This window comes from Callorhinus ursinus, unplaced genomic scaffold (genome assembly GCF_003265705.2).
Source record: "Callorhinus ursinus isolate GAN/ISIS: 27379988/994484 unplaced genomic scaffold, GSC_fseal_2.0 scaffold93, whole genome shotgun sequence".
Lineage (NCBI taxonomy): Eukaryota > Metazoa > Chordata > Mammalia > Carnivora > Otariidae > Callorhinus > Callorhinus ursinus.
Window position 1 is genome coordinate 337,262 of NW_027397155.1, and position 25,077 is coordinate 362,338.

General features: G+C 37.4%; 1 protein-coding gene across 1 annotated transcript in view; it reads left to right on the top strand.

Moving 5' to 3' along the window:
• NOX4 (NADPH oxidase 4) overlaps positions 1-25,077 on the top strand; it is a 194,444-nt gene that overhangs the window by 39,124 nt on the left and 130,243 nt on the right. The window contains exons 7-9 of the mRNA XM_025893954.2: positions 2,647-2,674; positions 9,809-9,881; positions 14,412-14,492. Coding sequence (XP_025749739.1) covers positions 2,647-2,674; positions 9,809-9,881; positions 14,412-14,492 — 182 coding nt within the window. The remainder of the gene's footprint in view (positions 1-2,646; positions 2,675-9,808; positions 9,882-14,411; positions 14,493-25,077) is intronic.

A 25,077-nucleotide genomic window follows, 5' to 3' on the forward strand; every position in this document is an offset into this window, starting at 1 on the left:
GATATGATTTAACTGGTCTGGGTTGGGGTCAGGTATTGATATTTCTTGAAAATTCACCAGCTAATTGGGGTGAGCACCCAGCATTAAGGTCCACTGACAAAGCCAGCTCCTTCACATGCCACTGGAAGCTCTTCATATGTAATGACTCCAGAACCCAGAACTGGGTCTGTCTCCATGTCTTTCTCCCGCTGCCTCCCCCCATTCTTCTCTCCCCCTCAGCCCGCAGCACATGGGCTTCCTTGCTTCCTACATCTGCTACACATGTTCCTCTTTATCTTTCCTTCTTTGCATCTCTCTTTTGTTTTTGTCATCTTGGGTCTTTAAGAACTAAAATGGTTCTCTCATTTTAATGTTGTATACTTGGAATATTGTAAAATATTCCAAAATTTTAATCATTTTAGGTTTTTAGTTATTTTCTTTCATTTTATGAAGGATGTGTGCCCCAAATAAAATATTTTAAAACCTCAAAAGTTTAAAAGTGAAACCTTCTCCTCCAAAAGTACCCGCAGTTAATAACTTTCTGTTCTCTTATATTTTGAGAGGCATTTTATGAAAACTGTTCCTCAGCAATTTTCTTATTTCCATAATTACATGGACTGTAGCTTGCTGTATCAGAAAGTATAGATCTATCATTCTCTTAATATTAATGTTCAGTAGTTTATTTTTAGCCCTTTCCTTATTCACAAATGTTTAGATTGTTTTCAGTTTCTGTTATGAACCACACTCCAATGAATTAATTTTTTATATGCTTCCACTAGGCAGATTCCTAGAAGTAGAATTTAGTTTCAAAGGTATGTACGTTTTTAGTTTTGATGGACGTTGCCAAGTTGCCTTCCAAAAAGGCTTCACTGGTTGACCCACTTCTACCAAGTTTGTCAGAATGCTTATATCTGCCCCTCAGTTGTTTTTGTTTTTCTTTAATTTTTGCCTATCTGACAGATGAAAAATGGTAACTCATTGTTTTAATTTGTATTTCCCCTTTCTTTGTTTCCTTCCTTCCTTCTTTCTTTTTTCCTCCCTCTCTTCTTTATTTTAATAAATATTTTGAGCCCCTCATAGGCGTCAGGCAGTGTGCTAGAGGAGGATGAAAACACACACACATTGCATGCATAAACACATAATCTTCCATGAGTTGTCTTTGAGAAAGACCGATTTGTGCCATGCACCCTGTTGTCCTGTGTTTTGTACTCTCTGTCTTCTCTAGATTTAGGGTGACCCACCTTCCAGCTCCTGGGTGGCACGTTCTTGATGACCTAGCTGAATCTGCCTCATCCTGTCATCTGCAAAACTGTCTCTTACCCTCACATTCCATCTCCATTCCCTGGCAGTAGGAATTGTTCCATCTTCTGAGTTCCCACAGCTATTTGTTCATATTTCTGGTATTACCACTTTGTTCAGCTGGTCTTGTATTTTCACTAGTTGTTTATATACTAGGTTCCTCTAGGTCATCCTTGAGCTGCGTTCCTAATGGCAGAGGTAGAAGTCATCTGGCCCCAATGGGATGAGGAGCTATTGCTGGGCAAGTGGCCCTTATTCAAGGCTTCTGAAATTATTTCATATGAATGTCTTCCCACTTTGGATATAGGGTGGCCTGACTCCAAAGTCAATGGAGGCCTAAGAAAGAATTTCCAAAGTTGTGCAATACTAAGCACCATTAAGATGAAAAACAAATCCAAAAATCTCCTGGGGATTGACCTCAGTTTTCCAGAAGATAGAAAGGGAGTTGCCTAAGGTCCATTTCATCACGAGAGATGTAGTGTAAAGGACAGATTACACTAACAATATTACTTTTTACAATTCTGAGTAATAAGAACCTGTCCTTTTTATTTGAGTATCATCACTACTTTGCATGGTATTTGAAACATTATAAGTATTCAATTAGTATTCTTTGCATTGAATTTACAGCAACAACCCTCCCTACATATTTTATCACTTTTGAGTCTGTCTCCACATCTTGTAGGTGCAGTTTGGCAATTATGGTGGACAAAGTATATATTAATATTTCCACATTATAGTCAAAGATATTGAGTCTCAGTTGGTCAAAGAATGGGCTTCAGGCCACTACTGCTGGCTTGTAATTAGCCATTAGTATGAAAGTCTACATTTTCTGACTCTGTATCCAGTGCTCTTTCTTTCTCAGAAGGACAGTCTTCTTTGTGTTAGATTTTTTTTAAAGATTTAATTTTTTATTAGAAAGAGAGAGTGTGTATGTGCATAAGTAGGGGGGAGGACAGAGGGAGAGGGAGAAGCAGACTCCCCACTGAACGTGGAACCCAATGCGGAACTGGACGTGGGGGGGCTCGATCCCAGGACCCTGAGATCATGACCTAAGCTGAAGGCAGATGCTTAACCAACTGAGCCACCCAGACACCCCTGGATAGATATTTTTAATTTTTCAGCTGAGAAACTGAATTAGGGAAGGTCTGAAACTTGCTAGTGAGTGACAGAGGCAGGACTCCAGCCCAAATATCCTTATTCCAGAACCTGTGTTGCATGAAAGCTTTATGAATCTTGGTTGAATTTCTCATTTCCACTGAGAGAATAGTATCGTAAATGCCTAATGGATCATAGCCAGCAGATTCCTTGTAGAATTTTACATTATCAATGTTTTGTTTTTCAGTCAATTTTTTTTCCCCTTTTTCTCAGGATCCTAGAAAACTTCTCTTCACAACTGGTAAGTTGTTATTCATTGCTCTTTCTGAAAATTCAGGGAAATATTTGAGAATAAGCATCATCAAACTACACAGCAATTAAATGTATGTTAAAGTAGAACATGGAAAATTTGCAACCAGAACAAATGTTACCAAACATAAATTCCAATAAAAACAGAGAGGCAAGGTAAACAGTGGGGTTGGAATGAATGAAGAGTAAAAGTAACTAAATGCATTTGCCTTCCATATGTTCTAATAACAATAGTGTGATGCCATATGGTTATTGAGGACCTGCTTTGTGCCCCTGGCTGTGGCAAGTAGTATTGGAGATAATACAAGTGGAATAGTCTTCTACCCTCAAGGTGTTGGAAAGAAACACCAAGCACTCTGATTATCGATGTAGTTCTTATAACTCAGTAATTTAGTAGGACATTTGATGATTTTAAAGCCTATATAAAAAGAGGAGGAATGAACAGTCATTAAAATCAGTTATTTTTTCTTGAAATGTGTTTCCTTTTTCATCTGTAATTTACTTTTCCTTCTTAAGCATATTGGTCATGAAATCTCAGTCTAGACTATTCATTTGTTAAAGCACGTGTAAACATCTCAAAATTTTGTCCTGATGTTAGTATAATTCTTACTAAAATTCTTCTCTTTCTCAACCATACAATTATAAGGATGAGAGCAGAAAACTGCATTTGGAGGATTTTTAGCACATTATTTCAGGATAAGGATGATTAGGTCACTGAGATGGTCTGTCATAAAGGCTTGGCTATCATAAACACCCTATTAAGGATCAAGATGGCATATAAGACTGAGTCATGGCTCTGTCAAATGCATTGTTTTTCTTTTCAATCAGTTTTATGATGAAAATAGCAATAATTCTGGTGTTTTCCCCTTCCCTGTCACAACTATATATTTAGATTTATAAAATATGTTTTTTTTTCCTGTTTATGTATGCATGATGTTTGCCACTTACAAAATATTTCATTGTTTTCTCTTTAGGAACACAATTTTAGTTTTGCTTACAACTTTGCTCATTGAAAGCATATTTTTTATTTAAGCCTTAAGAATTGGATGAGGAATAGGAAGGAGAAAAAACAGAAAAATCCTTATGTATGAATCAATGTATGTTTTGGTTCATAAATTCATTGTTTTAATATTTTTTTCTACAGTACCAAGTATAGGTGAAACATTGGGACATGTAAAATGTTTGAAAAAGTTTAGTTTTCAAACATATAAAAAGATTTCTTGTATAACCAAGATATGAACCTTACTATAATGAATACTTGTGTAGAAGCAGGTGATCTCTTCATATAGTATGAAACCCCACCATTCTATGTTGTTTCCCAGAAGTTCCCATGAATGGTGTTGGACTAACTAGAAATAATATTTAAAAACATAAATTTCCTGGCTCCATCCCAGAGAGTCTCTGTTATGTGACCCGACAGTATGTTTCATTAACCTTCCCATGTACCTCAGTAGCCTCCGTTTCACCCTTACTATGCATCTCATCATACTCTTGTAATTCCCTTCTCACAACATCTAAATTTTGTCTACTCTTACCTGATTCTCTTTCTCTCTTTTTAACCCAGTCCACTTCTGCTCATCCTTTGAGTCTCAGCTGACATGCCCCATCATGCACACATTCATCCCTGATTCCGATAGGCAGAGCTGGTCTTTTTTGTTGGCCTGGGTTCCTAAAGATACATAGTAAAGTGCTATATTGTAGAATAATTTATATTCTTAGATGTATAATCTTTTCCACTGGAAGGTGAGCTTCTCAGGTTTGAGGTAGGGCTCCCTCTAGGGCATGCAGTACTCTAGGTACATATTTTTTTTTTAAGATTTTTATTTATTTATTTGACAGAGAGAGACACAGCGAGAGAGGGAACACAAGCAGGGGGAGTGGGAGAGGGAGAAGCAGGCTTCCTGCTGAGCAGGGAGCCCAATGCGGGGCTCAATCCCAGGACCCTGGGATCATGACCTGAGCTGCAGGCAAATGCTTAATGACTGAGCCACCCAGGTGCCCCTTGTGGAGTTTCTGTCAAAACAAACAATGGGAATCACCCCAAATCAGCATGTCAGCCTCATTTTAGTGTCCCAGTCTACATCATTTCATGAAAGAAGTAGTGCGCTGGCCAGAAGGAGTCATTTAGTTCCCAGCTTGGAACCCAGCCTCAAACCCCAAAGTATGAGTCCAGAGCTTCAAGGGCATCTGATTGGCCCTACCACGTAGTAGGTGAGAGAACAAAACAGAATCAAAGGATGGCAAGGGAGAAGAGACTGTCTTCTACAAATGGACTTAACCTAGTTTTGTACTACTAATACGTCTATGATGAAAACTTTTTCATAGCTATCTTTGAATGTTGTTAGGTACAGTGCCTAGGAAAAATCCCGTTTCTGATGGAGGAATGCATGCATGTTTTTCGATGTTCTAGTGATAAAGACTATTTTTTATTAATTAATATATTTCTTGGATTTTAGTTTGTTTAATATTACATAGAGTCTTCTCTCTCTCTCTGTCCTTAAATATTTTTCAATGTAACCTACAACTGAGAAATAACCTTTATTGTTTCATAGAAACTAAAGCCAGTGGCAGTTCAAGTGATATAAAATATGGTAGTTAGATCACTCAATAAGAAATGTTAAAAATAGTCCAATTAAGAACTTATAAAGAAAAAGAATTTATAAAGTAAAACAAGTTTAAAAGATTGGTTTATTCAAACATGCATTTCAAAACATTTGCTACATTATTTCCAAATTTGGTAATACCTTGTATGATGAGAATAAAATGCACAGTATCCAATTTCAATTAGAAAAATCCTCATAAACAAATAGAATTGTGTTTCCAGTTATGTTAGAAACAACAGGATAATGAGTACAAGATGGTATATTTCTGACCACATCTGGGTATAGATGAAAATGATCCCTCAGTTTCATCTAGAAATGGCAGTACACTGCAGTCGTTCATTTTAAAGGCAGCTAATTAACAAATCTAATATGCATAGATAAAAAGTAATAAGAATAAACATACAAGCATGTGTTTCCTAAGGAAATAAGTTTAGATTTTGCTTCATAACTTGAGGGATTCAAAGAGACAGTGTACTTCACTTTGGCAAGTAACTTTGTCCAGTAAGCTTTGACTAGCTCAGTCATTTCCAACCTGTGCTTCCTGACTCCTGGAATGTATGTACTAATAGAGGCTAATATGTTGGGTCTTAGCTGAGCTGTCCTTGAAAGCTAGGTTAGGGTGCCCTTTGATGTACCCGGAAAACATTCAAACTTAGCTCTCTTTTAGCATTTAGTGCCCTAGGTTGCATTTCTCCTTATCCTGTCTCCCACATTAGAATGGGATTTCTCTTAGAGCAGGATTCATTTTTTTCTCACTTAACAGTACACTATAGATGCCCAGAGAATATTTACTGAAGATAAAGCCAATTGTTTAACTCTTCTACTTGGTACATAGACCTCCTTTATAGCATCCAGATAATCAGTTAGCCAGCCTCTGTTTAATTCCAGTGACACAAAAGCATAGCTTCTTAAGGTACTCCCTTTTATTGACCATTGTAATTGTAATAATTTTTTAAATTTATTTATTTGACAGAGAGAGACACAGTGAGAGAGGGAACACAAGAAGGGGGAGTGGGAGAGGGAGAAGCAGTCCTCCAGCTGAGCAGGGAGCCCGATGTGGGGCTCTATCCCAGGACCCTGGGATCATGACCTGAGTCGAAGGCAGACGCATACCAACTGAGCCACCCAGGAGCCCCTGTAGTAATTTGTTTTTAAAGATTTTATGTATTTACTCGAGGTAGAGAGAGAGCACGTGAGCAGGGGGAGGGGTAGAGAGAGAGAGAGAGAGAAGCAAACTCCCCGCTGAGTGTGGAGCCTGTCACAGGGCTCGATCTCACGACCCTGAGACCATGACCTGAGTTGAAATCAAGAGTTGGACACTTAACCACCTGAGCCACCCAGGTGCCCCTAATTTTTTATTTTCATTGTTAATTATAAGTAACTTATTCTTCATTGATCTGGTCTATTTATAAATTACAAACTCTGGTCTTTTTATACTTCTGGGAACTAGAAAGGAAACCTGAATCCTTTAGATAAAAAATATAACTTCATAAATCTGAAAGAATATTAAAAAAGCATTGAATTGATTCTCCTAAGTTTACAGATGAGATCCAGTGAGATTGGGGTTTGTTCGAAGGGACAGTAACAGGACCATTAATCCCAGAATGTGCATCCCACCAGCCAAGCTGTCTACTTCACCTTCAAATGACTGACATCAACTATTTTACTACCCACCCTCCCAAAATCTTTCCAATACATTTTCCATGTTTTGTTCTTAAAAGGAGTTCTCTAGTTAAATGTCTGAGGAAAGATCTGTTCAAATTTAAACTGGCTTCTTGGTACTAGTACTTCCCAAAGACTGATATACTAATGTGTCCTGTGACTCTTCAAGGAATAGTTATTACACTTCTGAGTAATAGAAGTTAATATCTCAAGAAATTAATGCTCAAATAATATACTTTGAAAATTATGCCTCTACACTAAACATACTCAGTTTTTTCAGGTGTCCTGATGAAGTGATTTGTAGACATTCCATAACTAACCTTGGCATATTTAGAACCACGTGGGAAACCTTGTGTGCAAACACAGTATACCTTAATGAAGCCCCAAGAAAATTATGGGAAGGACCTCTCCAGCCACACATTTCACATCATGGAGCCATCTGGGATTCTATCATTTATTTATTCATTTGGTCAAATAAGGTTTTTTTTTTTAATTACTTGAAGCCAGAGAGAAAGACCTCCCCCTTTTTTTTCTTCAATTGTATTGAGTTATAATTGAAATACACTAAATTATACATATGTAAATTATGTTACTCAATTGGTTTTGATGTGTGTATACACTTGTGAAATCAAGAACAAAATCAAGATGACAAATATATCTATCATTCCAAAAAGTTTTTTGTGCCTTTATAATGCATCCTGCCCTTTATTCCTCTTAGCAACTGATCTGCTTTCTATCACTGGAGATTGGTTTGGATATTCTAGAATACTATATAAAAGGAATCACAGTTAAAAGGAATCACAGAGTTTATGCTCTTGGGATTTTTTGAGGGGGGAGAATGTCTGGCTTTTTTCACTTGGTCAAATAATTTTGTGATTCATGTATGTCGTTGCATATAGTTCATTTTTTTTAAACTGCTGATTAATTTTCCAGGTACAGATATTACAATCGTCTATCCATTCATTTGTTGATGGAAATTTGAGTTGTCTACAGGCCTTAACTGTTAAAAATAAAGTGGCTATGAATATTTTTGAACAAATCTTTATGTAGATATATGTTTATGTTTCTTTTGGGGAAATACTTGGGAGTGGAAAGGCTGGGTCATTTTATAGACATGTTGTTCCTTGTAAGTAACATTTTTCTGTACTATTAGTCCTTTAACTTAGTATAGTCATCTTGTTCTTCTCTTACCCCTAGGCAGTTAGTACTCACCTGGGGCAATGGGAAAGATGAGGAGAAGGGAGTGCCCTGGGAAAGAAGGGTAGAGAAGAGATGATTTGGATTAAGCACATCGGGAAGTGGAAGTCTTGTTAGGCTTCCAAATCTGGTACATTGGGAAGACTGAGGAAGAAAGAGTATCCAAGTTTAAGTATACAAAGACTAACTCCTAATTTCTCATATGACTCTTTACAAGTAGAAACTTCTTTCCACTCCACTGAGATTTCTAATGTTATTTTCCACTGTTTCTAAACTGTTGGGATTCTAATGATGCATACCTGTGTTGCTCTTCTCTCGTTCCCAGCTTGTCTGCTTCTGCTAGTGGCTTATAGTTCATGATGGCCCTTCTGTTTCCTAGGTGGTTCTTTGGCAAGGAAAGAAGTTGGGGGGTGTGTATGCTTTTGGAGATCCAGTTGTTTCAGTAGCTTTCCATATAGATTTAAGGTGGAATCTCTCAGCTGGGGCGTTTGGGACTTACTGTTGCTTATATGATTGTAAGAGTAAATAATGGTAACTTATAGACAGGATATTTTATTTGGTAGGAATAAGATAATAAGAAATGAGACTATTGTGATTTTAGTTCTTGTTGATATAGCGTATCAGCTATTCATTTTGGATATGCTATATGGGCTAACATTGGATTTTTAGCCATCTATCACGTCAGTATTAAGTTTGAAAACCAACACGTTTGCAGTTTTTTCTTTGTTAAAAAATGATGTTATATCACATCAGAAGCCCTGATTACAGCATATTTTCCATACTAAGGAAATATGCCTGCAAGTGTTCTTAAAACATCAGCACTATAATTATTTTCTTGAAATCTATTGTTTTGTTCTATGCTTAAAGTTGTGGTTTTTAGAAAGCTTTAGATTTTGTTTATTTTTTCATTAAAATTATTCTACGTAGTGAAGCCCAAAAGAAATTATTTGAATTGAAACTGAAGCAGCTACTAGTTCCATAAAAGGGGGGCTGAGAGAGTAAGGGAGTGTTAATACTGTGGGGGAGAAAACCAAAACAATAAGGGGTGCTCCATGTGAACCCAGCCCTGTTGTATATTTTTCCTCCTTTAAAACAATTTTATTAATGTATAATTAAGATATAATAAATTGCATCTATTTAATACATACTCTCATAAGTTTTGACTCTTGCATATATCCATGAAACCATCAATATATATAAATAAAACAAACACTATCAATATAATGAACCCATCTTAACACTAAGTCTTTAAAATTTTTTCATGCCTTTGGAAGTTTTTCCCTGCTGCCCCTCCCTGCCTCCCCATTAAACATATATTTAATTTCTGTTTCTTGTCTTCATTACTGATATTTGATCTTTGTACATTAGGTAGAGCACGTCCCTATAGAAGTATGTACACATTCACCGTTCTGAGTGGGATACTTGAAAATACTAAGGCGGACTCTTATATTAAAGGTAGAAAGACTGCTTTGTCCTAAGTACCTTGAAACTGCTAATTTTGGAAAGGCCTTTTTTTGAGAGGGAACATACAAGGAGATAGGCGATTTGAATTGGGCTTCCCACAGAGCAGCATAGTACTTTGGATTTTAAGGTAATAATTTTTTGTACTTTTTTTCACAGTATGTTTTAAGTTAAAATGTACTTATATACATTTTTTTTTATAGTTCCTGGCCTGACAGGGGTGGGCATGGTGTTGGTGCTCTTCCTGATGATTACAGCTTCTACGTATGCAATACGGTGAGTGTCAGAACCATTATTTCAATGTTTACTGGCCAGAATGTTTAGATTTTCCTCTGATTATCTTCACTTTCATACTCATTTCCTGGTGTGAGTTTGTTTTGCAGCAATTTAATGTAGTAGTCTAAATGAAGCTTTGGAAATATGGTTAGTTGACATCTGTTAAAATAATCAGAAATATCTGCATGCATATTTATTCATCTAGTTACAAGACTTTGAGCAACTGCAGGTATACATTTTCATGAGCACTCTCACATGTTCTTTCTGATGGATACATTCTTATTTCATAATATTTTACAGCATATTATGTTTCTGGTCAAACTTTTTGGTTAAGAAAGCAAAAAGAAGAGATAATACATAATATTCAAGAATCCCAAATCATTCTACTTGTTGAGATGTGAAATTTAATGGAAATGCACACACATGCACACACACATACATGCTTTGAAAATAATTGCCCCAGTAGAGTATTTTTTTTAAAGATTTTATATATTTAGAGAGACAGAGAGAGAGCACGCATGCAAGCAAGCTGGGTGGGGTGGGGGGAGCAGAAGGAGAGGAAGAGAGAGAATCTCAAACAGACTCTGCACTGAGCGCAGAGCCGAACATGGGGCTCAATCCCATGATTCTGAGATCATTACCTGAGCTGAAATCAAGAGTCTGATGCTTAACTGACTGAGCCACCCAGACGCCCCTACCCAACAAAGTATTAAAGTGAGTCTATCCTTGCACTTCTGAACACATACTTTTTCAGTTATGTCTTAAGAAAAAAATCTAGATGTACAATGACTGGGTCAAACTGTAAGCACATTTTTAAGACTTTTCATAAGAATTAAAAATCACCTTTCTCTAACATCAGTGCATGAGAGTGCCAATTTTGTGGGGAGAAATTTTCTTTTAGTTAGGTAAAGAATTCATTAAAAAACTTTCATTTTTCAGTTTTAAGTATTCTTGAAGGAAAATTAGGGCATCTGATATTTATTTGAAAGATTGAAGATATATGAGTGTTCTACATCTAGAAAAAAGTCTTTAATTGAGATATAGTTTTATAAAATGGAATATAAAGATCAGCTTCTATTTTCAACTGAGTCATTACATTTGTGCTCATAATAATTCAGTGAATGTTTATTAATCTTTAGTTTTTCATTTCTTTCTTTTTGTTAAAGATTTATTTATTTTAGAGAGAGAATGCACTCATGTGTGAGTGGGGGGAGGGGCAGAGAGAGAGAGGGAGAGAGAGAATCCCAAGCAGATTTCACGCTGAGTACAGAGCCCAACTTGGGGTTCATTTGCAGAACCCTGAGATAGATAATGACCTGAGCTGAAATCAAGAGTTGGTCACTTAACTGACTGTGCCAGTCAGGTGCCCCGTTTTTCATTTCTTAAAAGATATTATAAAACCAACTCTACTTTTCTCCAACCTTTATTGGGGGAACCATGGAATTCTTTTTTTTTTTTCCTAAAGATTTATTTTAGAGCGATAGAGATGGCGGTGGGGGAGGCAGGGAGGGAGGAGTTGAGGGAGAGGGAGAGAGAGAATCCTCAAACAGATTGCCTGCTGGTGCGGAGTCTGACATGGGGCTTGATCTCACAACCCTGAGATCATGACCTGAGCTGAAATCAAGAGTCAATGCTTTAAATGACTGAGCCACCCATGCACCCCTGGGGGAATCATGGAATCCCCATGGATTCCATGGATAATGGAGATAATCTTTTACCTTTTCTCTTTACCAGTGAGGAAATAAAGCATTAGAGAAATGAAGTGAATAAATGGCTTCATAGTTTGAGTAGTTGAATATAGTCTAGTAATTCACCAATGGTCCATTTGTGGTCAATCTATGAAAATAAGTAATATATTTTAATAGTAGGTGACAGGAATATCACATATTTTAACAAACATATTTTCATCTCAATAGATTTTTAAAAGGTGGTAATTAAGTCTGAGCTCTAGTTTGAATTAGAATAAGTCGAATAAACTAGGAATTAATTTCCTTTATAGAATTAAAAAATATGAAAGCTAGAGCTGAGATCACACTTACCAAAGAAATATAAGATACATTCCTAAGAAAATTATGAAAAAAACCAGTGATATTTTTAATTCTGCCATTATTTATATATGATAAGAAATTAAACATTTATAATTATTAGAAATAGAATTATTAAAAAGAATGCAACAACAAGTTATCATTATTTCCAGAAAGGTACATGTAATTGTCTAGCCAGAAAATCCAAGAGAACTATGGGAAAAAATAGTATTATACCAAATTAAAGAATCAGAATAGGTAAATGAACACAAAAAAATATTAAAAGTGGCTTTTATATAACAGCTATTATCAGTTTGGAAATTGAATAAAATAAAAAAGTACCACTCACAACTGCAACAAAAACATAGAATATCTAGAAATAAACTTAATAAGAAACTATTGAAAGCTATATAAAAAAACAGATCTTCACTGAGAGAAATAAGTAGAGATTTTTGAATAAAGACTGTCTTTATTCCATAACTCCATAAAGATGGAGTTCTTCCTCAATCATATTATAGGTTGTTGCAATTCCAATCAAAATTGTTTTTGAACTTAGCAAAACAGTTCTAAAATTTGTTTTTGAACTCAGCAAAACAGTTCTAAAGTTCATCTGAGGGAACATCCAAGTACATGTTCCAGAGAGGAGTAAAAGGGGGACGGTTGCTTACTAAACATTAACATGATTAAACTTCAGTAACTTAAAACAGAAGAGGACTTAACTGCAAAAATGACCAAGGAATTGACCCTCTTTGGTATTAAAGAGGGCACATTCTGCATGGAGCACTGGGTGTTATACGTCAACAATTATCATGGAACATTACATCAAAAATTAATGATGTAATGTGTGGTGATTAACATAATAAAAAAAGATGAATAAGTTCAGAGATCTGCTGTGCAACATGGTGTCTATGATGTGCACTCAAAAATTTGTTAAGAGGGTAGATCTTAAATGGTCTTATACAAAAACAAAAACAAAAAAGCAAAGGGACACAAGGGAAACTGGAGATGATGGTTATGTTTATTATATTGATTGTAGTGATGATATTGTGGGGGCATGCATGTATCCAAATTCCTCAAATTGTATACATTAAATATGAGTGGTTTCTTTTTGTGAATTAGTTACTCTTCAATAAAACTCTAAAAAAGAAAAAAAAATGACCAAGGAATTGGACCTAATGACAGAGTTGATAGAAAGCCCTGGAAGACACTTTGCTATATATATGAGGCTGCTGAATAATAAAGATGCCATTACAAAGTTATGAGGAAAATAAGGCTTATGTGAATGAAATTCTAGATAAATTAGAGGTAACTGTAAAAAAATTGATGTCATTAAAAATTTAGGAGAAATTTTGCCCAATAATAAATTATTGTAATTATATGGAACTAGTACATGCTTAAAATTTAAATAGTTTACACACAACAATTAAGAAAAATACACTATAGAAATGGATAATGAAGAGATAAATCACAGAAGAATTAAAAGCAAATAACACAGGAAGGAAATAATAACCAATTCCACTTAATACAAAATAATGAAAACATATCAAGTGGAGTCTGGGTTTGGAGTAATAGGCTCTCCTCCTCTACAGTGGGGTTTGTAATTGATAAATGGTTTCAGAGAGCAATGGGCAATGCGTATCAAAAACAGAATGTGTGTCCTTGATGTAGCAATTCCACTTCTAGGAATTTAGGTTCAAAAAGAATCAGATATGTGCAAAAAGTCATATGTTGTGAAGATGTTAATGATCTTGTTTATGATAGCAAAAGCTGTGGATGAAGTAAATGTCAATCAATCAGATACTGCCTAAATCAGGGGTTCTAAAAGGTTCTAGGGGTTGTAACAGAATCCTCTAAGAAGCTTTCACCAATTTCTGCCCTCCACCTCCAAGATTCTAATATGAATATCCACCCAGGCATATGAAATAAAGTAACTGTTAGTATTTTTACTTTTCTCAAAAATTTCATAGATTGTGCTTATCATACCCCTTCCTTTTCAGACTCTTGTTTCTTCCCTAGGGCAGTAAGTAACACCAAGGTGTTAATTTTTAACATATATGCTGTTCAGGAAAACAATAGAAAACTTTAATGAGCATTTCTTTAATTTCTCTCAATTTGACTTTCCTTTGGACTACTCTTACAATATGTATTGGGATAGGAGCATTATTTGTTTTAGATAGCATTTGGAAATTGAGAATATTGATCAAAAGGACAGTAAAAGTACATATTAGCAGCCTGTAACCTACTCCTCAATCTTATATCATCATAACTTTAAAATAAACATTTTCTTTTAATTCTTTCCATGTATCTTTATTTGAAATACAAAGAACCTTCAAAATTATAAAGTGTTAGTTACAATTTTGTCAGTTTTCTCTGCATGGTGTGTTAATACTTTGATACTAATAGATAAATCTGAGATAACTCCTATTTTAACTTTCTTCAATTGTGACATGTGTCTGAAATGATGGAATGTAAAGTAGAATTGAAATGAAGTTACTTGTTTTTTCAGAGTTTCCAACTATGACATCTTCTGGTATACTCATAATCTCTTCTTTGTCTTCTACATGCTGCTGATGTTGCATGTTTCAGGGTAAGTTTAAAAAATATTTTTAAATATTTTTAAAAACATGTATACCTAAAAATGGGGTAATGAAAGATAAATCTATAGGGATTTTCATAGGAAGTGGTAAAATTATTTGGTTACTTGGAATTGAGGGTAGTCTCAAGAATGAAGATATAGTTCTACTTTTAGCATAGCATATTTTAATGAAAGTAGTATAAAGGTGTATTAAAACTGAAAGAGTTGGGTCACCTGGGTGGCTTAGTTGGTTAGGTGTCTGCCTTCAGCTTGGGTCATGATTCTAGGGTCCTGGGGTCGGGCCCCACATCTGGCTACCTGCTCTGTGGGGAGCCTGCTTTTCCCTCTCCCATTCTTTCTGCTTGTGCTCTCTCTCCCTCTCAAATAAATAAGTAAAATCTTTAAAAAAAATAAAACTGAATTGCTTCTCCCACAGTGTTGCAGGTTTTTTTAAAGATGTATTTATTTATTTGAGAGAGAGAGAGTGAGCAGGGGGAGGGGCACAGAGAGAGGGAGAAAGAGAGAGAAGCAGACTCCCCGCTGAGTGTGGAGACCACTGTGGGGCTTGATCCCAGGACCCTGAGACCATGACCTGAACCAGATAGTTAAAGTCAGATAGTTAACCGACTGAGCCACCAGGTGCCCCCACAATATTGCAATTTTTAAAGTCCTCTATAGTTATATCCTTTTTTAAAAAAGTATGTTATGTTAGTCACCATACATTACATCATTAGTTTTTGATGTAGTGTTCCATGATTCATTGTTTTGTGTATAACACCCAGTGCTCCATTCAGTACGTGCCCTCTTTAATACCCATCACCAGGATAACCCATCCCCCCACCTCCCTCCCCTCTAGAACCCTCAGTTTGTTTCTCAGAGTCCATAGTCTCTCATGGTTCATCTCGCATCTGATTTCTTTTTAAGAGAGAGGGAGATGGAGGGGAGTGGCAGAGGGAGAGGGGGAGAGAGAGAATCTTAAACAGGCTCCATGCCCAGCATGGAGACCGATGCTGAACATGATCTCACAACCCTGAGATCATGACCTGAGCTGAAATCAAGAGTTGGATGCTAAACTGACGGAGCCACCCAGGCACCCCTCTATAGTTATATCCTGATACTCTCTAAGAGAAAGTTAATAAGAAGTGAAGATTTCTTACTGGTATTTTAGTTTTTGTATTTTTAGGAATTCCTTATGTCTTGCTGCTACAGAATTTGTAAGAATGGAGTTACCAGTTTTTAGTTTAAAAAGGCCTCACAGCCCATAGCAACATTTTTCTAGATATGCTTCCTGAAGGAAGGGAAATAAAAGCAGAATAAACTATTGGTATGGCATCAAAATAGAAGGCTTCTGCACAGTGAAGGAAACAATTAATAAAAATAAAGGCAAACTACTGAATGGGAGAAGATACTTGCAAATGATATACCTGATAAAGGTTTAGTACCCAAAATATATAAAGAACTGATACAACTCAATACCCCAAAACCAAATAATCCAATTAAAAAATGGGCAGAAGACATGAACAGGTGCCTGGTGTCTCAGTCACTTAAATGTCCGATTCTTGATTTTGGCTCAGGTCATGATGGCAGGGTCGTGAGATCAAGCCCTGCATCAGGCTCCATGTTCAGCGGGGAGTCTGCTTGAATTTCTCTCTCTCCCTCTGCCCCTCCCCCACTCATGTGCACACTGTCTCTCTCTAAAAAATAAATAAATCTTTAAAAAATCAGGAGAAGACATCAATGGACATTTCTCTAAAGAAGACATCCAGATGGCCAACAGACACATGAAAAGATGCACATCACTCATCATTAGGGAAGTGCAAACCAAAACTACAATGAGATATCACCTCACACCTGTCAGAATGGCTAAAATCAAAAACACAAGCAACAACAAGTGTTGGCAGAGATGTGATTATATAGAAACCCCCCCTTGCACTGTTGGTGGGAATGCAAACTGGTGCAGCCACTGTGGAAAACAGTATGGAGTTTCCTCAAAAAGTTAAAAATAGAACTACCCTATGATCTGGCAGTGGGTATTTACCTAAGAATACAAAAACACTGAGTCAAAGATACATGCACCCCTATGTTAATAGCAGCATTATTTACAGTAGCCCAACTATGGAAGCAGCTCAAGTGGCCATCAGTTGATGAATGGATAAAGAAGATGTAGTATATATAACAATGAAATATTATTCAGCCATAAAAAGGAATGAAATCTTGCCATTTGCAAAGTATGGATGGACGAGAGTATAATGCTAAGTGAAATAAGTCTGTCAAAGAAAGACAAATACCATATGATCTCACACGTATGTAGAATTTAAGAAACAAAACAAACAAGCAAAGGAAAAATAGAGAGGAACAAACCAAGAAACAGACTTTTAACTATGGAGAACAAACTGATGGTTACCAGAGGGGAAATGGGTAGAGGGATAGGTGAAATAGATGATGGGGATTAAAGAGTATACTTATCATGTTGAGCACTGACTATTTTTTTTTTAATTTCAAGTTTCTATTTAAATTCTAGTTAACATATATGGTAAAATTGATTTCAGGTATAGAATTTGTGATTCATCACTTACATATAACACCCAGTGCTCTTCACAAGTGCCCTCAATACCCATCACCCATCTAGCCCATTCCCCACCCACTCCTTCCATCAACCCTTAGTTTGTTCTCTGTAGTCAAGAGTCTCTTTTGGTTTGCTTCGCTCCCCACTCTCTTTTTTTTTTTTTACCTTCCCCTGTGTTCATGTTCTGTTTCATGTATAATATTATATATATACACACACACACACACACACACACACACACACACACACACACGCACACACCCCACATCTTCACCCATTCATCAGTTAATGGATAGTTGGGCTTTTTCCATAGTTTGGCTATTGTTGATAATGCTGCTATAAACATTGGGGTTCATGGAACACTGACTAATGTATAGAATTATTGAATCACTATATCATACACCTGAAATTAATATAACACTGTATGTTAACTATACTGGAATTAAAATACAAAACTTAATAAAAATAAATAAATAAAAATAAAAATGCCTGCCTGCAATATTAGTTGCAGAGAAAGCCAAAGGTTTACAATGACCAAAGACAAGGATCTGTCAAAAACATCAGAAGATCACAAAGGAAAAAAAGTGAGTATCCTAAACTTGTTACAAAGAATATACCCCCAAAATTCTGAAAAGTGTGTAAACCCAAGCAGTTTACTCAAAGGTGTAGTGCTTAAAATAATCCATTAGCTTAGAGGAAGGAAATAATATACATGTGTGTGCATATATCTCCATGATAACCAAAGTGGACTGTGGTTTTGTCTTGAGACTCACACTAATATGATACAAGAGGCCATCATCTGGCAACAGGTTCACTTGACTGAGCAGAATCATAGAGGACAGGTCAATAGGTTAATATCAGGTCCTTCTGTGGGGATCCCTCTGGTTGGTTAGGAATCATTTCCCACCTCCTCTCCCTTGCCCCCCCCATGTAGTAACTCAGTTTCAAGATGAGTAAACCATATGGGTAGGCATGGACTACCTTGCCTTGCATAAGGCTCATGCTCCACAGGAACTAGGATCTTGGTAGCAGCCCCAATCTCCTCAAAGGATGCCCTCAGTTGTGAGAACACACGGCACACAGGAAACTGAGGTCTGTGCGTCTTGAATGATATTGTAGTGCACTCATAACCTTCCTGGTCCAGATGCATTCCACCAATAATAAACAATGTTGCCTGGAAACACAGCTGGCTTTCCCCATTTATCATAGCCCAAAGTGTTTCCAAGGAGACAGTGTTTAGAGAAAAGTTCAGATCTGTTGTTAATCTTTTCCTCAGAATGTTTTCTAATGTACTTTGTCAGTACAGTAGGTCATATACATAAATTATGTATTTATTTCAGGGTACATGTTCAAAATGGTTTTTTTCTTCTCTGATTTTGGAGACCACTGGTTTAGATAGCAGTATTATATGGGTCTCTCTTATAAGTCCTGGCTCAGTTTGTTCTTTACTGGGTTCCAGAACCTACAGTTGTAGAGCAGCAGAAACATGGCCTCACATTATTATCCTGACTTTTGATTAGTCATTCCTGTCACACAAAGAAGAGAGCCATGGTCTGAGGAAGCTCTGGGTTCTATTCTTTTCCCTTTGTGAGGATAATATGTTCTGTGGAATATTAGGACACCAAGAAAGCTCTCAGTACAAATTTGGTTTACACTCTGTTATTTAAATGGCTTGTTTGCCTGTCAGGGTTATTATCATAAAATGAACTATGAGTAAGCAGATGCTACTAATGTTAACTGTAATTTAAAATAATTACATAATGCTTACTATATGCCAAGAATAAATTCAAAATGATTTAGATGCTTTATGTCTTCAGGGATCACAGTTTTACAAGGATAAAATAGTATTGTTAAACCCCCTTTACAGGTCAGAAAACTGAAGTTTAGGGAGAGTAAGTAACTTACTAAAGTTTACCTAACTGATGGATCCTGGATTCAAATTCAGCCATTATGACTCAAAAACTCATATTTTTTTACTACTAGGTTTTGTTTTTTGGAGAGCTCTATACTGAGAACTTAGTGTTAAGATTTATTTTTTAGGGCAGCAGCTCTTTCTGCCCATGGGTCCTGTCCCTGGGCTTTAATAAACCACCCGTTTGCACCAAAGACATCTCCAGAGTTCCTTCTTGGGTGTGGGCTCCAGATCTCACTCCAACGAACTCCATCTATATCCAAAACTCCATCATTGTGAGGGGCTAGGGTATATTACCAGATAGATTTCTCCTAAAGAAAGTAATATGTTAGGAGAAGATGTGCCTTGAGAATCTGTATGGTGATCTGCCCTGAGGTTGTTCACAGATATTCAGCAGCAATTTCATCAAACTGAGAAGCTTAAGGTTTGGAAATTATGCTTCAAGAATATTCCCAGGCTATGAGCCCTGGAAAAGATGGCAGAGGAGTAGGGGACCCTATTACAACCCATCCCCAGAATTGAGCTGGATATCTACCAGACTACTCTGAACACCCATGGAATCAGCCTGAGATGTAAGAAGATAGATCTGGATCTCTACAAACAAAATATCGCAAGTGGTTGGTTTCGAGGTATGAAGAGGGGAGCCGTGATTCTGCACATATCAGAAGATAAACAGAAGGGGGAGGGAGCGGCCATAAGTGCTGGCGCCGGAAAGGTGAAATAACACAAGAGCGCAAAAGCCTCCTGTGCTGGGACAGGGCACAGACTTGCAGACTGGTAGCCACAGGGAAAGGACTTTAGGGCAGCCCCTGGACTGAAACCTGGAGCAGTGGGGCCACACATGTGAACTGGGGGCGGTTGGGGATAACAGAAGCACAAAGGGCAGAGATGTGCCCCGACCTGGAGGCGAGGACTGGGAACCCTGCTGAGGGGTGCACAACCCAGCATGCTGCAATTTATAGCAGCATAGAAAGAAATGGAGATAGTGCGGCCTGGAGGTCTCCTTGATGAACAGACTGCAATCTCACTGCTCTGAGGCAGAGGGTTGGAAACTATATCTTCTGTTCTGACTCTCAGAAGAGACATGGAAAGCCACTGGGAAAAGCTGCCAGAGAGCAAAAGCCCCCCAAAATCGTTTTTCACTGAGCCCATTCCCCCTGACAGGGGGCAGGACAACTCTGCCTAAACAGGGTTGCCTGAGTAACAGTGCGGCAGGCCCCTCCCCCAGAAGACAGGCTGGGAGAACAAGAGGCCAATAACCCTAAGGTCCCTATAAAACAGGTGCATCTTGCTTGGGTTGTGGTCAATAATTTGAACTCTGTACATTCCTTCAACCACCTCTCAACAAAATGAGTACGGGGAGGAACCTGCAACATAGGAAAGACTCAGAGACTGTGACTTCTGCCACAGATTTACAAATGGATACTGATATAACCAAGATGTCAGAATTGGAATTCGGGGTAGCAGTTATGAAGACAATAGCTAAAATGGAGAAATCGATTAATGGCAACATAGAGGGCAGAATGAAAGCTGAACTGGCAGAACTTAAAAATGCTATCAGTGAGATCAAATCTAATCTAGATAATCTAACAGCTAGGATAAGTGAGGCAGAAGAACGAATTAGTGATCTAGAAGACCAATTGATAGAAGAGAAGGCAAAAGAGGAGGCCAGGGAAAAACAATTCAAAATCCATGAAAATAGAATCAGAGAAATAAGTGACACCATGAAATGTTCTAATGTCAGACTTATTGGGATCCCTGAGGGGGTGGAGAGAGAGAGAGAGGACTAGAAGATATATTTGAGAAATCGTAGCTGAGAATTTCCCTAATCTGGGGAATAAAACAAACATTCATGTCCTAGAGGCAGAGGAACTCTCCCAAGATCAAGGAAAACAGGCCAACACCACGGCATGTAATAGTAAAACTTGCAAATCTTAGAACCACGGAAACCATCTTAAGGGCAGTTAGGGGGAAGAGATTCCTTATGTACAGAGGGAGGAACATCAGAATAACATCAGATCTATCCCCAGAGACCTGGCAAGCCAAAAAGGCCTGGCGAGACATATTCAGGGTACTAAACGAGAAGAACATACACCAAGAATACTTTATCCAGCAAGGCTGTCATTTAGAATGAATGGAGAGATGCAGAGCTTCCAAGACTGGAAGAAACTGAAAGAATATGTGACCACTAAGCCGGCCCTGCAAAAAATATTAAGGGGGGGTTCTATAAAAGGGGAAAGACCCCAAGAGTGATATAGAACAGAAATTTACAATCTATAGAAACAAGGACTTCACAGGCAACATGATGACAATAAATTCATATCTTTCAATAATCACTCTCAATGTGAACAGCCTAAATGCTCCCATAAAACAGCACAGGGTTATAGATTGGATAAAAAGATAGGACCCATCCATATGCTGTCTACAAGAGACTCATTTTGAACCTAAAGATACATCCAGACTGAAAGTGAAGGGATGGAGATCCATTTTCCATGCCACCGGACCTCAAAAGAAAGCCGGGGTAGCAATGCTTATATCAGACAAATTAGATTTTAAGCTAAAGACTAGTTAGAGACACAGAAGGACACTATATCATTCTTAAAGGGTATATCCAACAAGAATATCTAACAATTGTAAATATCTACACCCACAACATGGGAGCAGCCATCTACATAAGCCAACTGTTAACCAAAATAGTCATATTGATAACAGTACGTTAATTGTAGGAGACCTCAATACTCCACTCTCAGCAATAGACAGATCATCTAAGCAGAAAATCAACAAAGAAACAAGAACTTTGAATGACACACTGGACCAGATGGACCTCATAGATACATACAGAACATTCCACCCTAAAACAACAGAATACTTATTCTTCTCAAATGCACATGGAACTTTCTCCAGAATAGACCACATACTGGGTCACAAGTGAGGTCTCAACCGATACCAAAAGATTGAGATTATTCACTGCATATTCTCAGACCATAATGCTTTAAAACTGGACCTCAATCGCAAGAAAAAAATTGGAAGAAATTCAAACACTTGGAAGCTAAGGACCACTCTGCTCAATAATGTTTGGGTCAACCAAGAAATCAAAGAACTTAAACAATTCATGGAAACCAATGAGAAGGAAAATACATCAGTTCAAAATATATGGGATACTGCAAGGGTGGTCCTAAGGGGGAAATACATAGCCATCCAAGCCTCACTCAAAAAAATAGAAAAATGCCGAATTCACCAACTAACTTTACACCTTAAAGAACTAGAGGAAAAACAACCAACGATGCCTAAGCCATGCATTAGAAGAGAAATAATTAAGATTAGAGCAGAGATCAATGAATTAGAAACCAGAAACACAGTAGATCAGATCAATGAAACTAGAAGGTCGTTCTTTGAAAGAATTAATTAGATCGATAAACCACTGGCCAGACTTATCCAAAAGAAAAGAGAAAGGACCAAAATCCATATGAATGAAAGGGGATCATGACTAACACCAAGGAAATAGAAACAATTATTAGAAATTATTAACAGGGCGCCTGGGTGGCTCAGATGGTTAAGCGTCTGCCTTCGGCTCAGGTCATGATCCCAGGGTCCTGGGATCGAGTTCCGCATCGGGCTCCCTGCTCCTCGGGAGCCTGCTTCTCCCTGTGCCTCTCTCTCTCTCTCATGAATAAATAAATAAAATCTTTAAAAAAAAAGAAATTATTATCAACAACTATATGCCAATAAATTAAGCAACCTGGAAGAAATGGATGCCTTCCAGGAAACCTATAAACTGCCAAGACTGAAACAGGAAGAAACTGACAACCTGAATAAGCCAATAAACAGTAAAGAGTTTGAAGCAGTGATCAAAAAACAAGAGTCCAGGGCCTGATGGATTCCCTGGGGAATTCTACCAAACATTCAAAGAAGAAATAATACCTCTTCTCCTGAACTATTTCAAAAAATAGAAACAGAAGTAAAGTTTCCAGAGTCATTCTATGAGGCTAGCATTACCTCAATCCCCAAACCAGGCAAAAACTCCATCAAAAAGGACAATTTTAGACCGATATCCCTGATGAATATGGATTCCAAAATTCTCAAAAAAAAAAAAATCCTAACTAATAGGATCCAACAATATATTAGAGGATCATCCACCACGACCAAGTGGGATTTATCCCCGAGATGCAAGGGTGGTTCAACATTTGCAAATCAATCATTGTGATAGAACACATTAATAAGAGGAGAGAGAAGAACCTATGGTCCTCTCAACTGATGCAGAAAAAGCATTTGACAAAATACAGCATCCTTCCTGATTAATACTCTTCAGAGTACAAGGATAGAGGGAACATTCCTCAAGTTCATAAAACCCATCTATGAAAAACCCACAGTGAATATCATCTTCCATGGGGAAAAACTGAGAGCCTTTCCCTTAAGATCAGGAATGCTTCAAGGATGCCCACTCTTGCCACTATTGTTCAACATAGTACTAGAAGTCCTAGCAAGAGCAATCAGACAACAAAAATAAATAAAAGGTATTCAAATTAGCAAAGAAGAAGTCAAACTCTCTCTCTTCGCAGATGACATGAAACCCAAAAGATTCCCCCCGCCCAATTACTAGAACTCATACGGCAATTTAGTAATGTGGTAGGATTCAAAATCAATGCACAGAAATCAGTTGCTTTCTTATACACTAACAATGCAACTGTAGAAAGAGAAATTAGAGAAACGACTCATTTACAATAGCACCAAAAACCATAAGATACCTTGGAATAAACCTAACCAAAGAGGTAAAAGATCTATACTCTAGGAACTACAGAACACTCATGAAAGAAATTGAAGAAGACACAAAAGGATGGAAAAATATTCCATGCCCATGGATTGGAAGAATAAACATTGTTAAAATGTCTATGCGACCCAGAGTAATCTATACCTTCAATGCCATCCCGATCAAAGTTCCAATGACATTTTTCAAAGTGCTGGAACAAACAATCCTAAAATTTGTATGGAATCAGAAAAGACCCCGAATCTCCAAGGAAATGTTGAAAAAGAAAAACAAAGCTGGGGTCATCCCGTTGCCCGATTTCAAGCTATATTACAAGGCAGTGATCACCAAGACAGCATGGTACTGGCACAAAACAGACATATAGACCAATGGAACAAAATACAGAGCCCGGATATGGACCCTCAACTCTATGGTCAAATAATCTTCGACAAAGCAGGATAAAATATGCAATGGAAAAAAGACAGTCTCTTCAAAAAATGGTGCTGGGAAAATTGGACAGCTATATATAGAAGAATGAAACTTTACCATTCTCTAACACCATACACAAACATAAACTGAAAATGTATGAAAGACCTCAGTGTGACACAGGAATCCATCAAAATTCTAGAGAAGAACATAGGCAGTAACCTCTTTGACAGAGGCCACAGCAACTTCTTTCAAGACACATCTCCAAAGGCTAGTGAAACAAAAACAAAAATGAACTTTTGGGACTTCATCAAGATAAAAAGCTTCTGCACAGCAAAGGAAACAGTCAACAAAATAAAGAAGCAACCCACAGAATGGGAGAAGATATTTGCAAATGACACTATAGATAAAACGCTGGTATCCAAGATCTATAAAGAACTTCTCAAACTCAACACCCAAAAAACAAATAATCAAATCAAAAAATGGGCAGAAGACATGAACAGATACTTCTCTGAAGGAGACATACAAATGGCTAACAGACGCATGAAAAAATATTCATCATCATTAGCCATCAGGGAAATTCAAATCAAAACCACACTGAGATACCACCTTACACCAGTTAGAATGGCAAATATGAACAGGGCAAGAAACAACAAATGTTGGAGAGGTTGTGGAGAAAGGGGAACCCTCTTACACTGTTGGTGGGAATACAAGTTGGTACAGCCACTTTGGAAAACAGTGTGGAGGTTCCTCAAAAAAATAAAAATAGAGCTACCCTATGACCCAACAATTGCACTACTGGGTATTTACCCCAAAGACACAGATGAGGTGAAAAGAAGGGCCATATGCACCCCAATGTTCATAGCAGCAATGTCCACAATAGCCAAACTGTGGAAAGAGCCAAGATGCCCTTCAACAGATGAATGGATAAAGAAGGTCTGGTCCATAT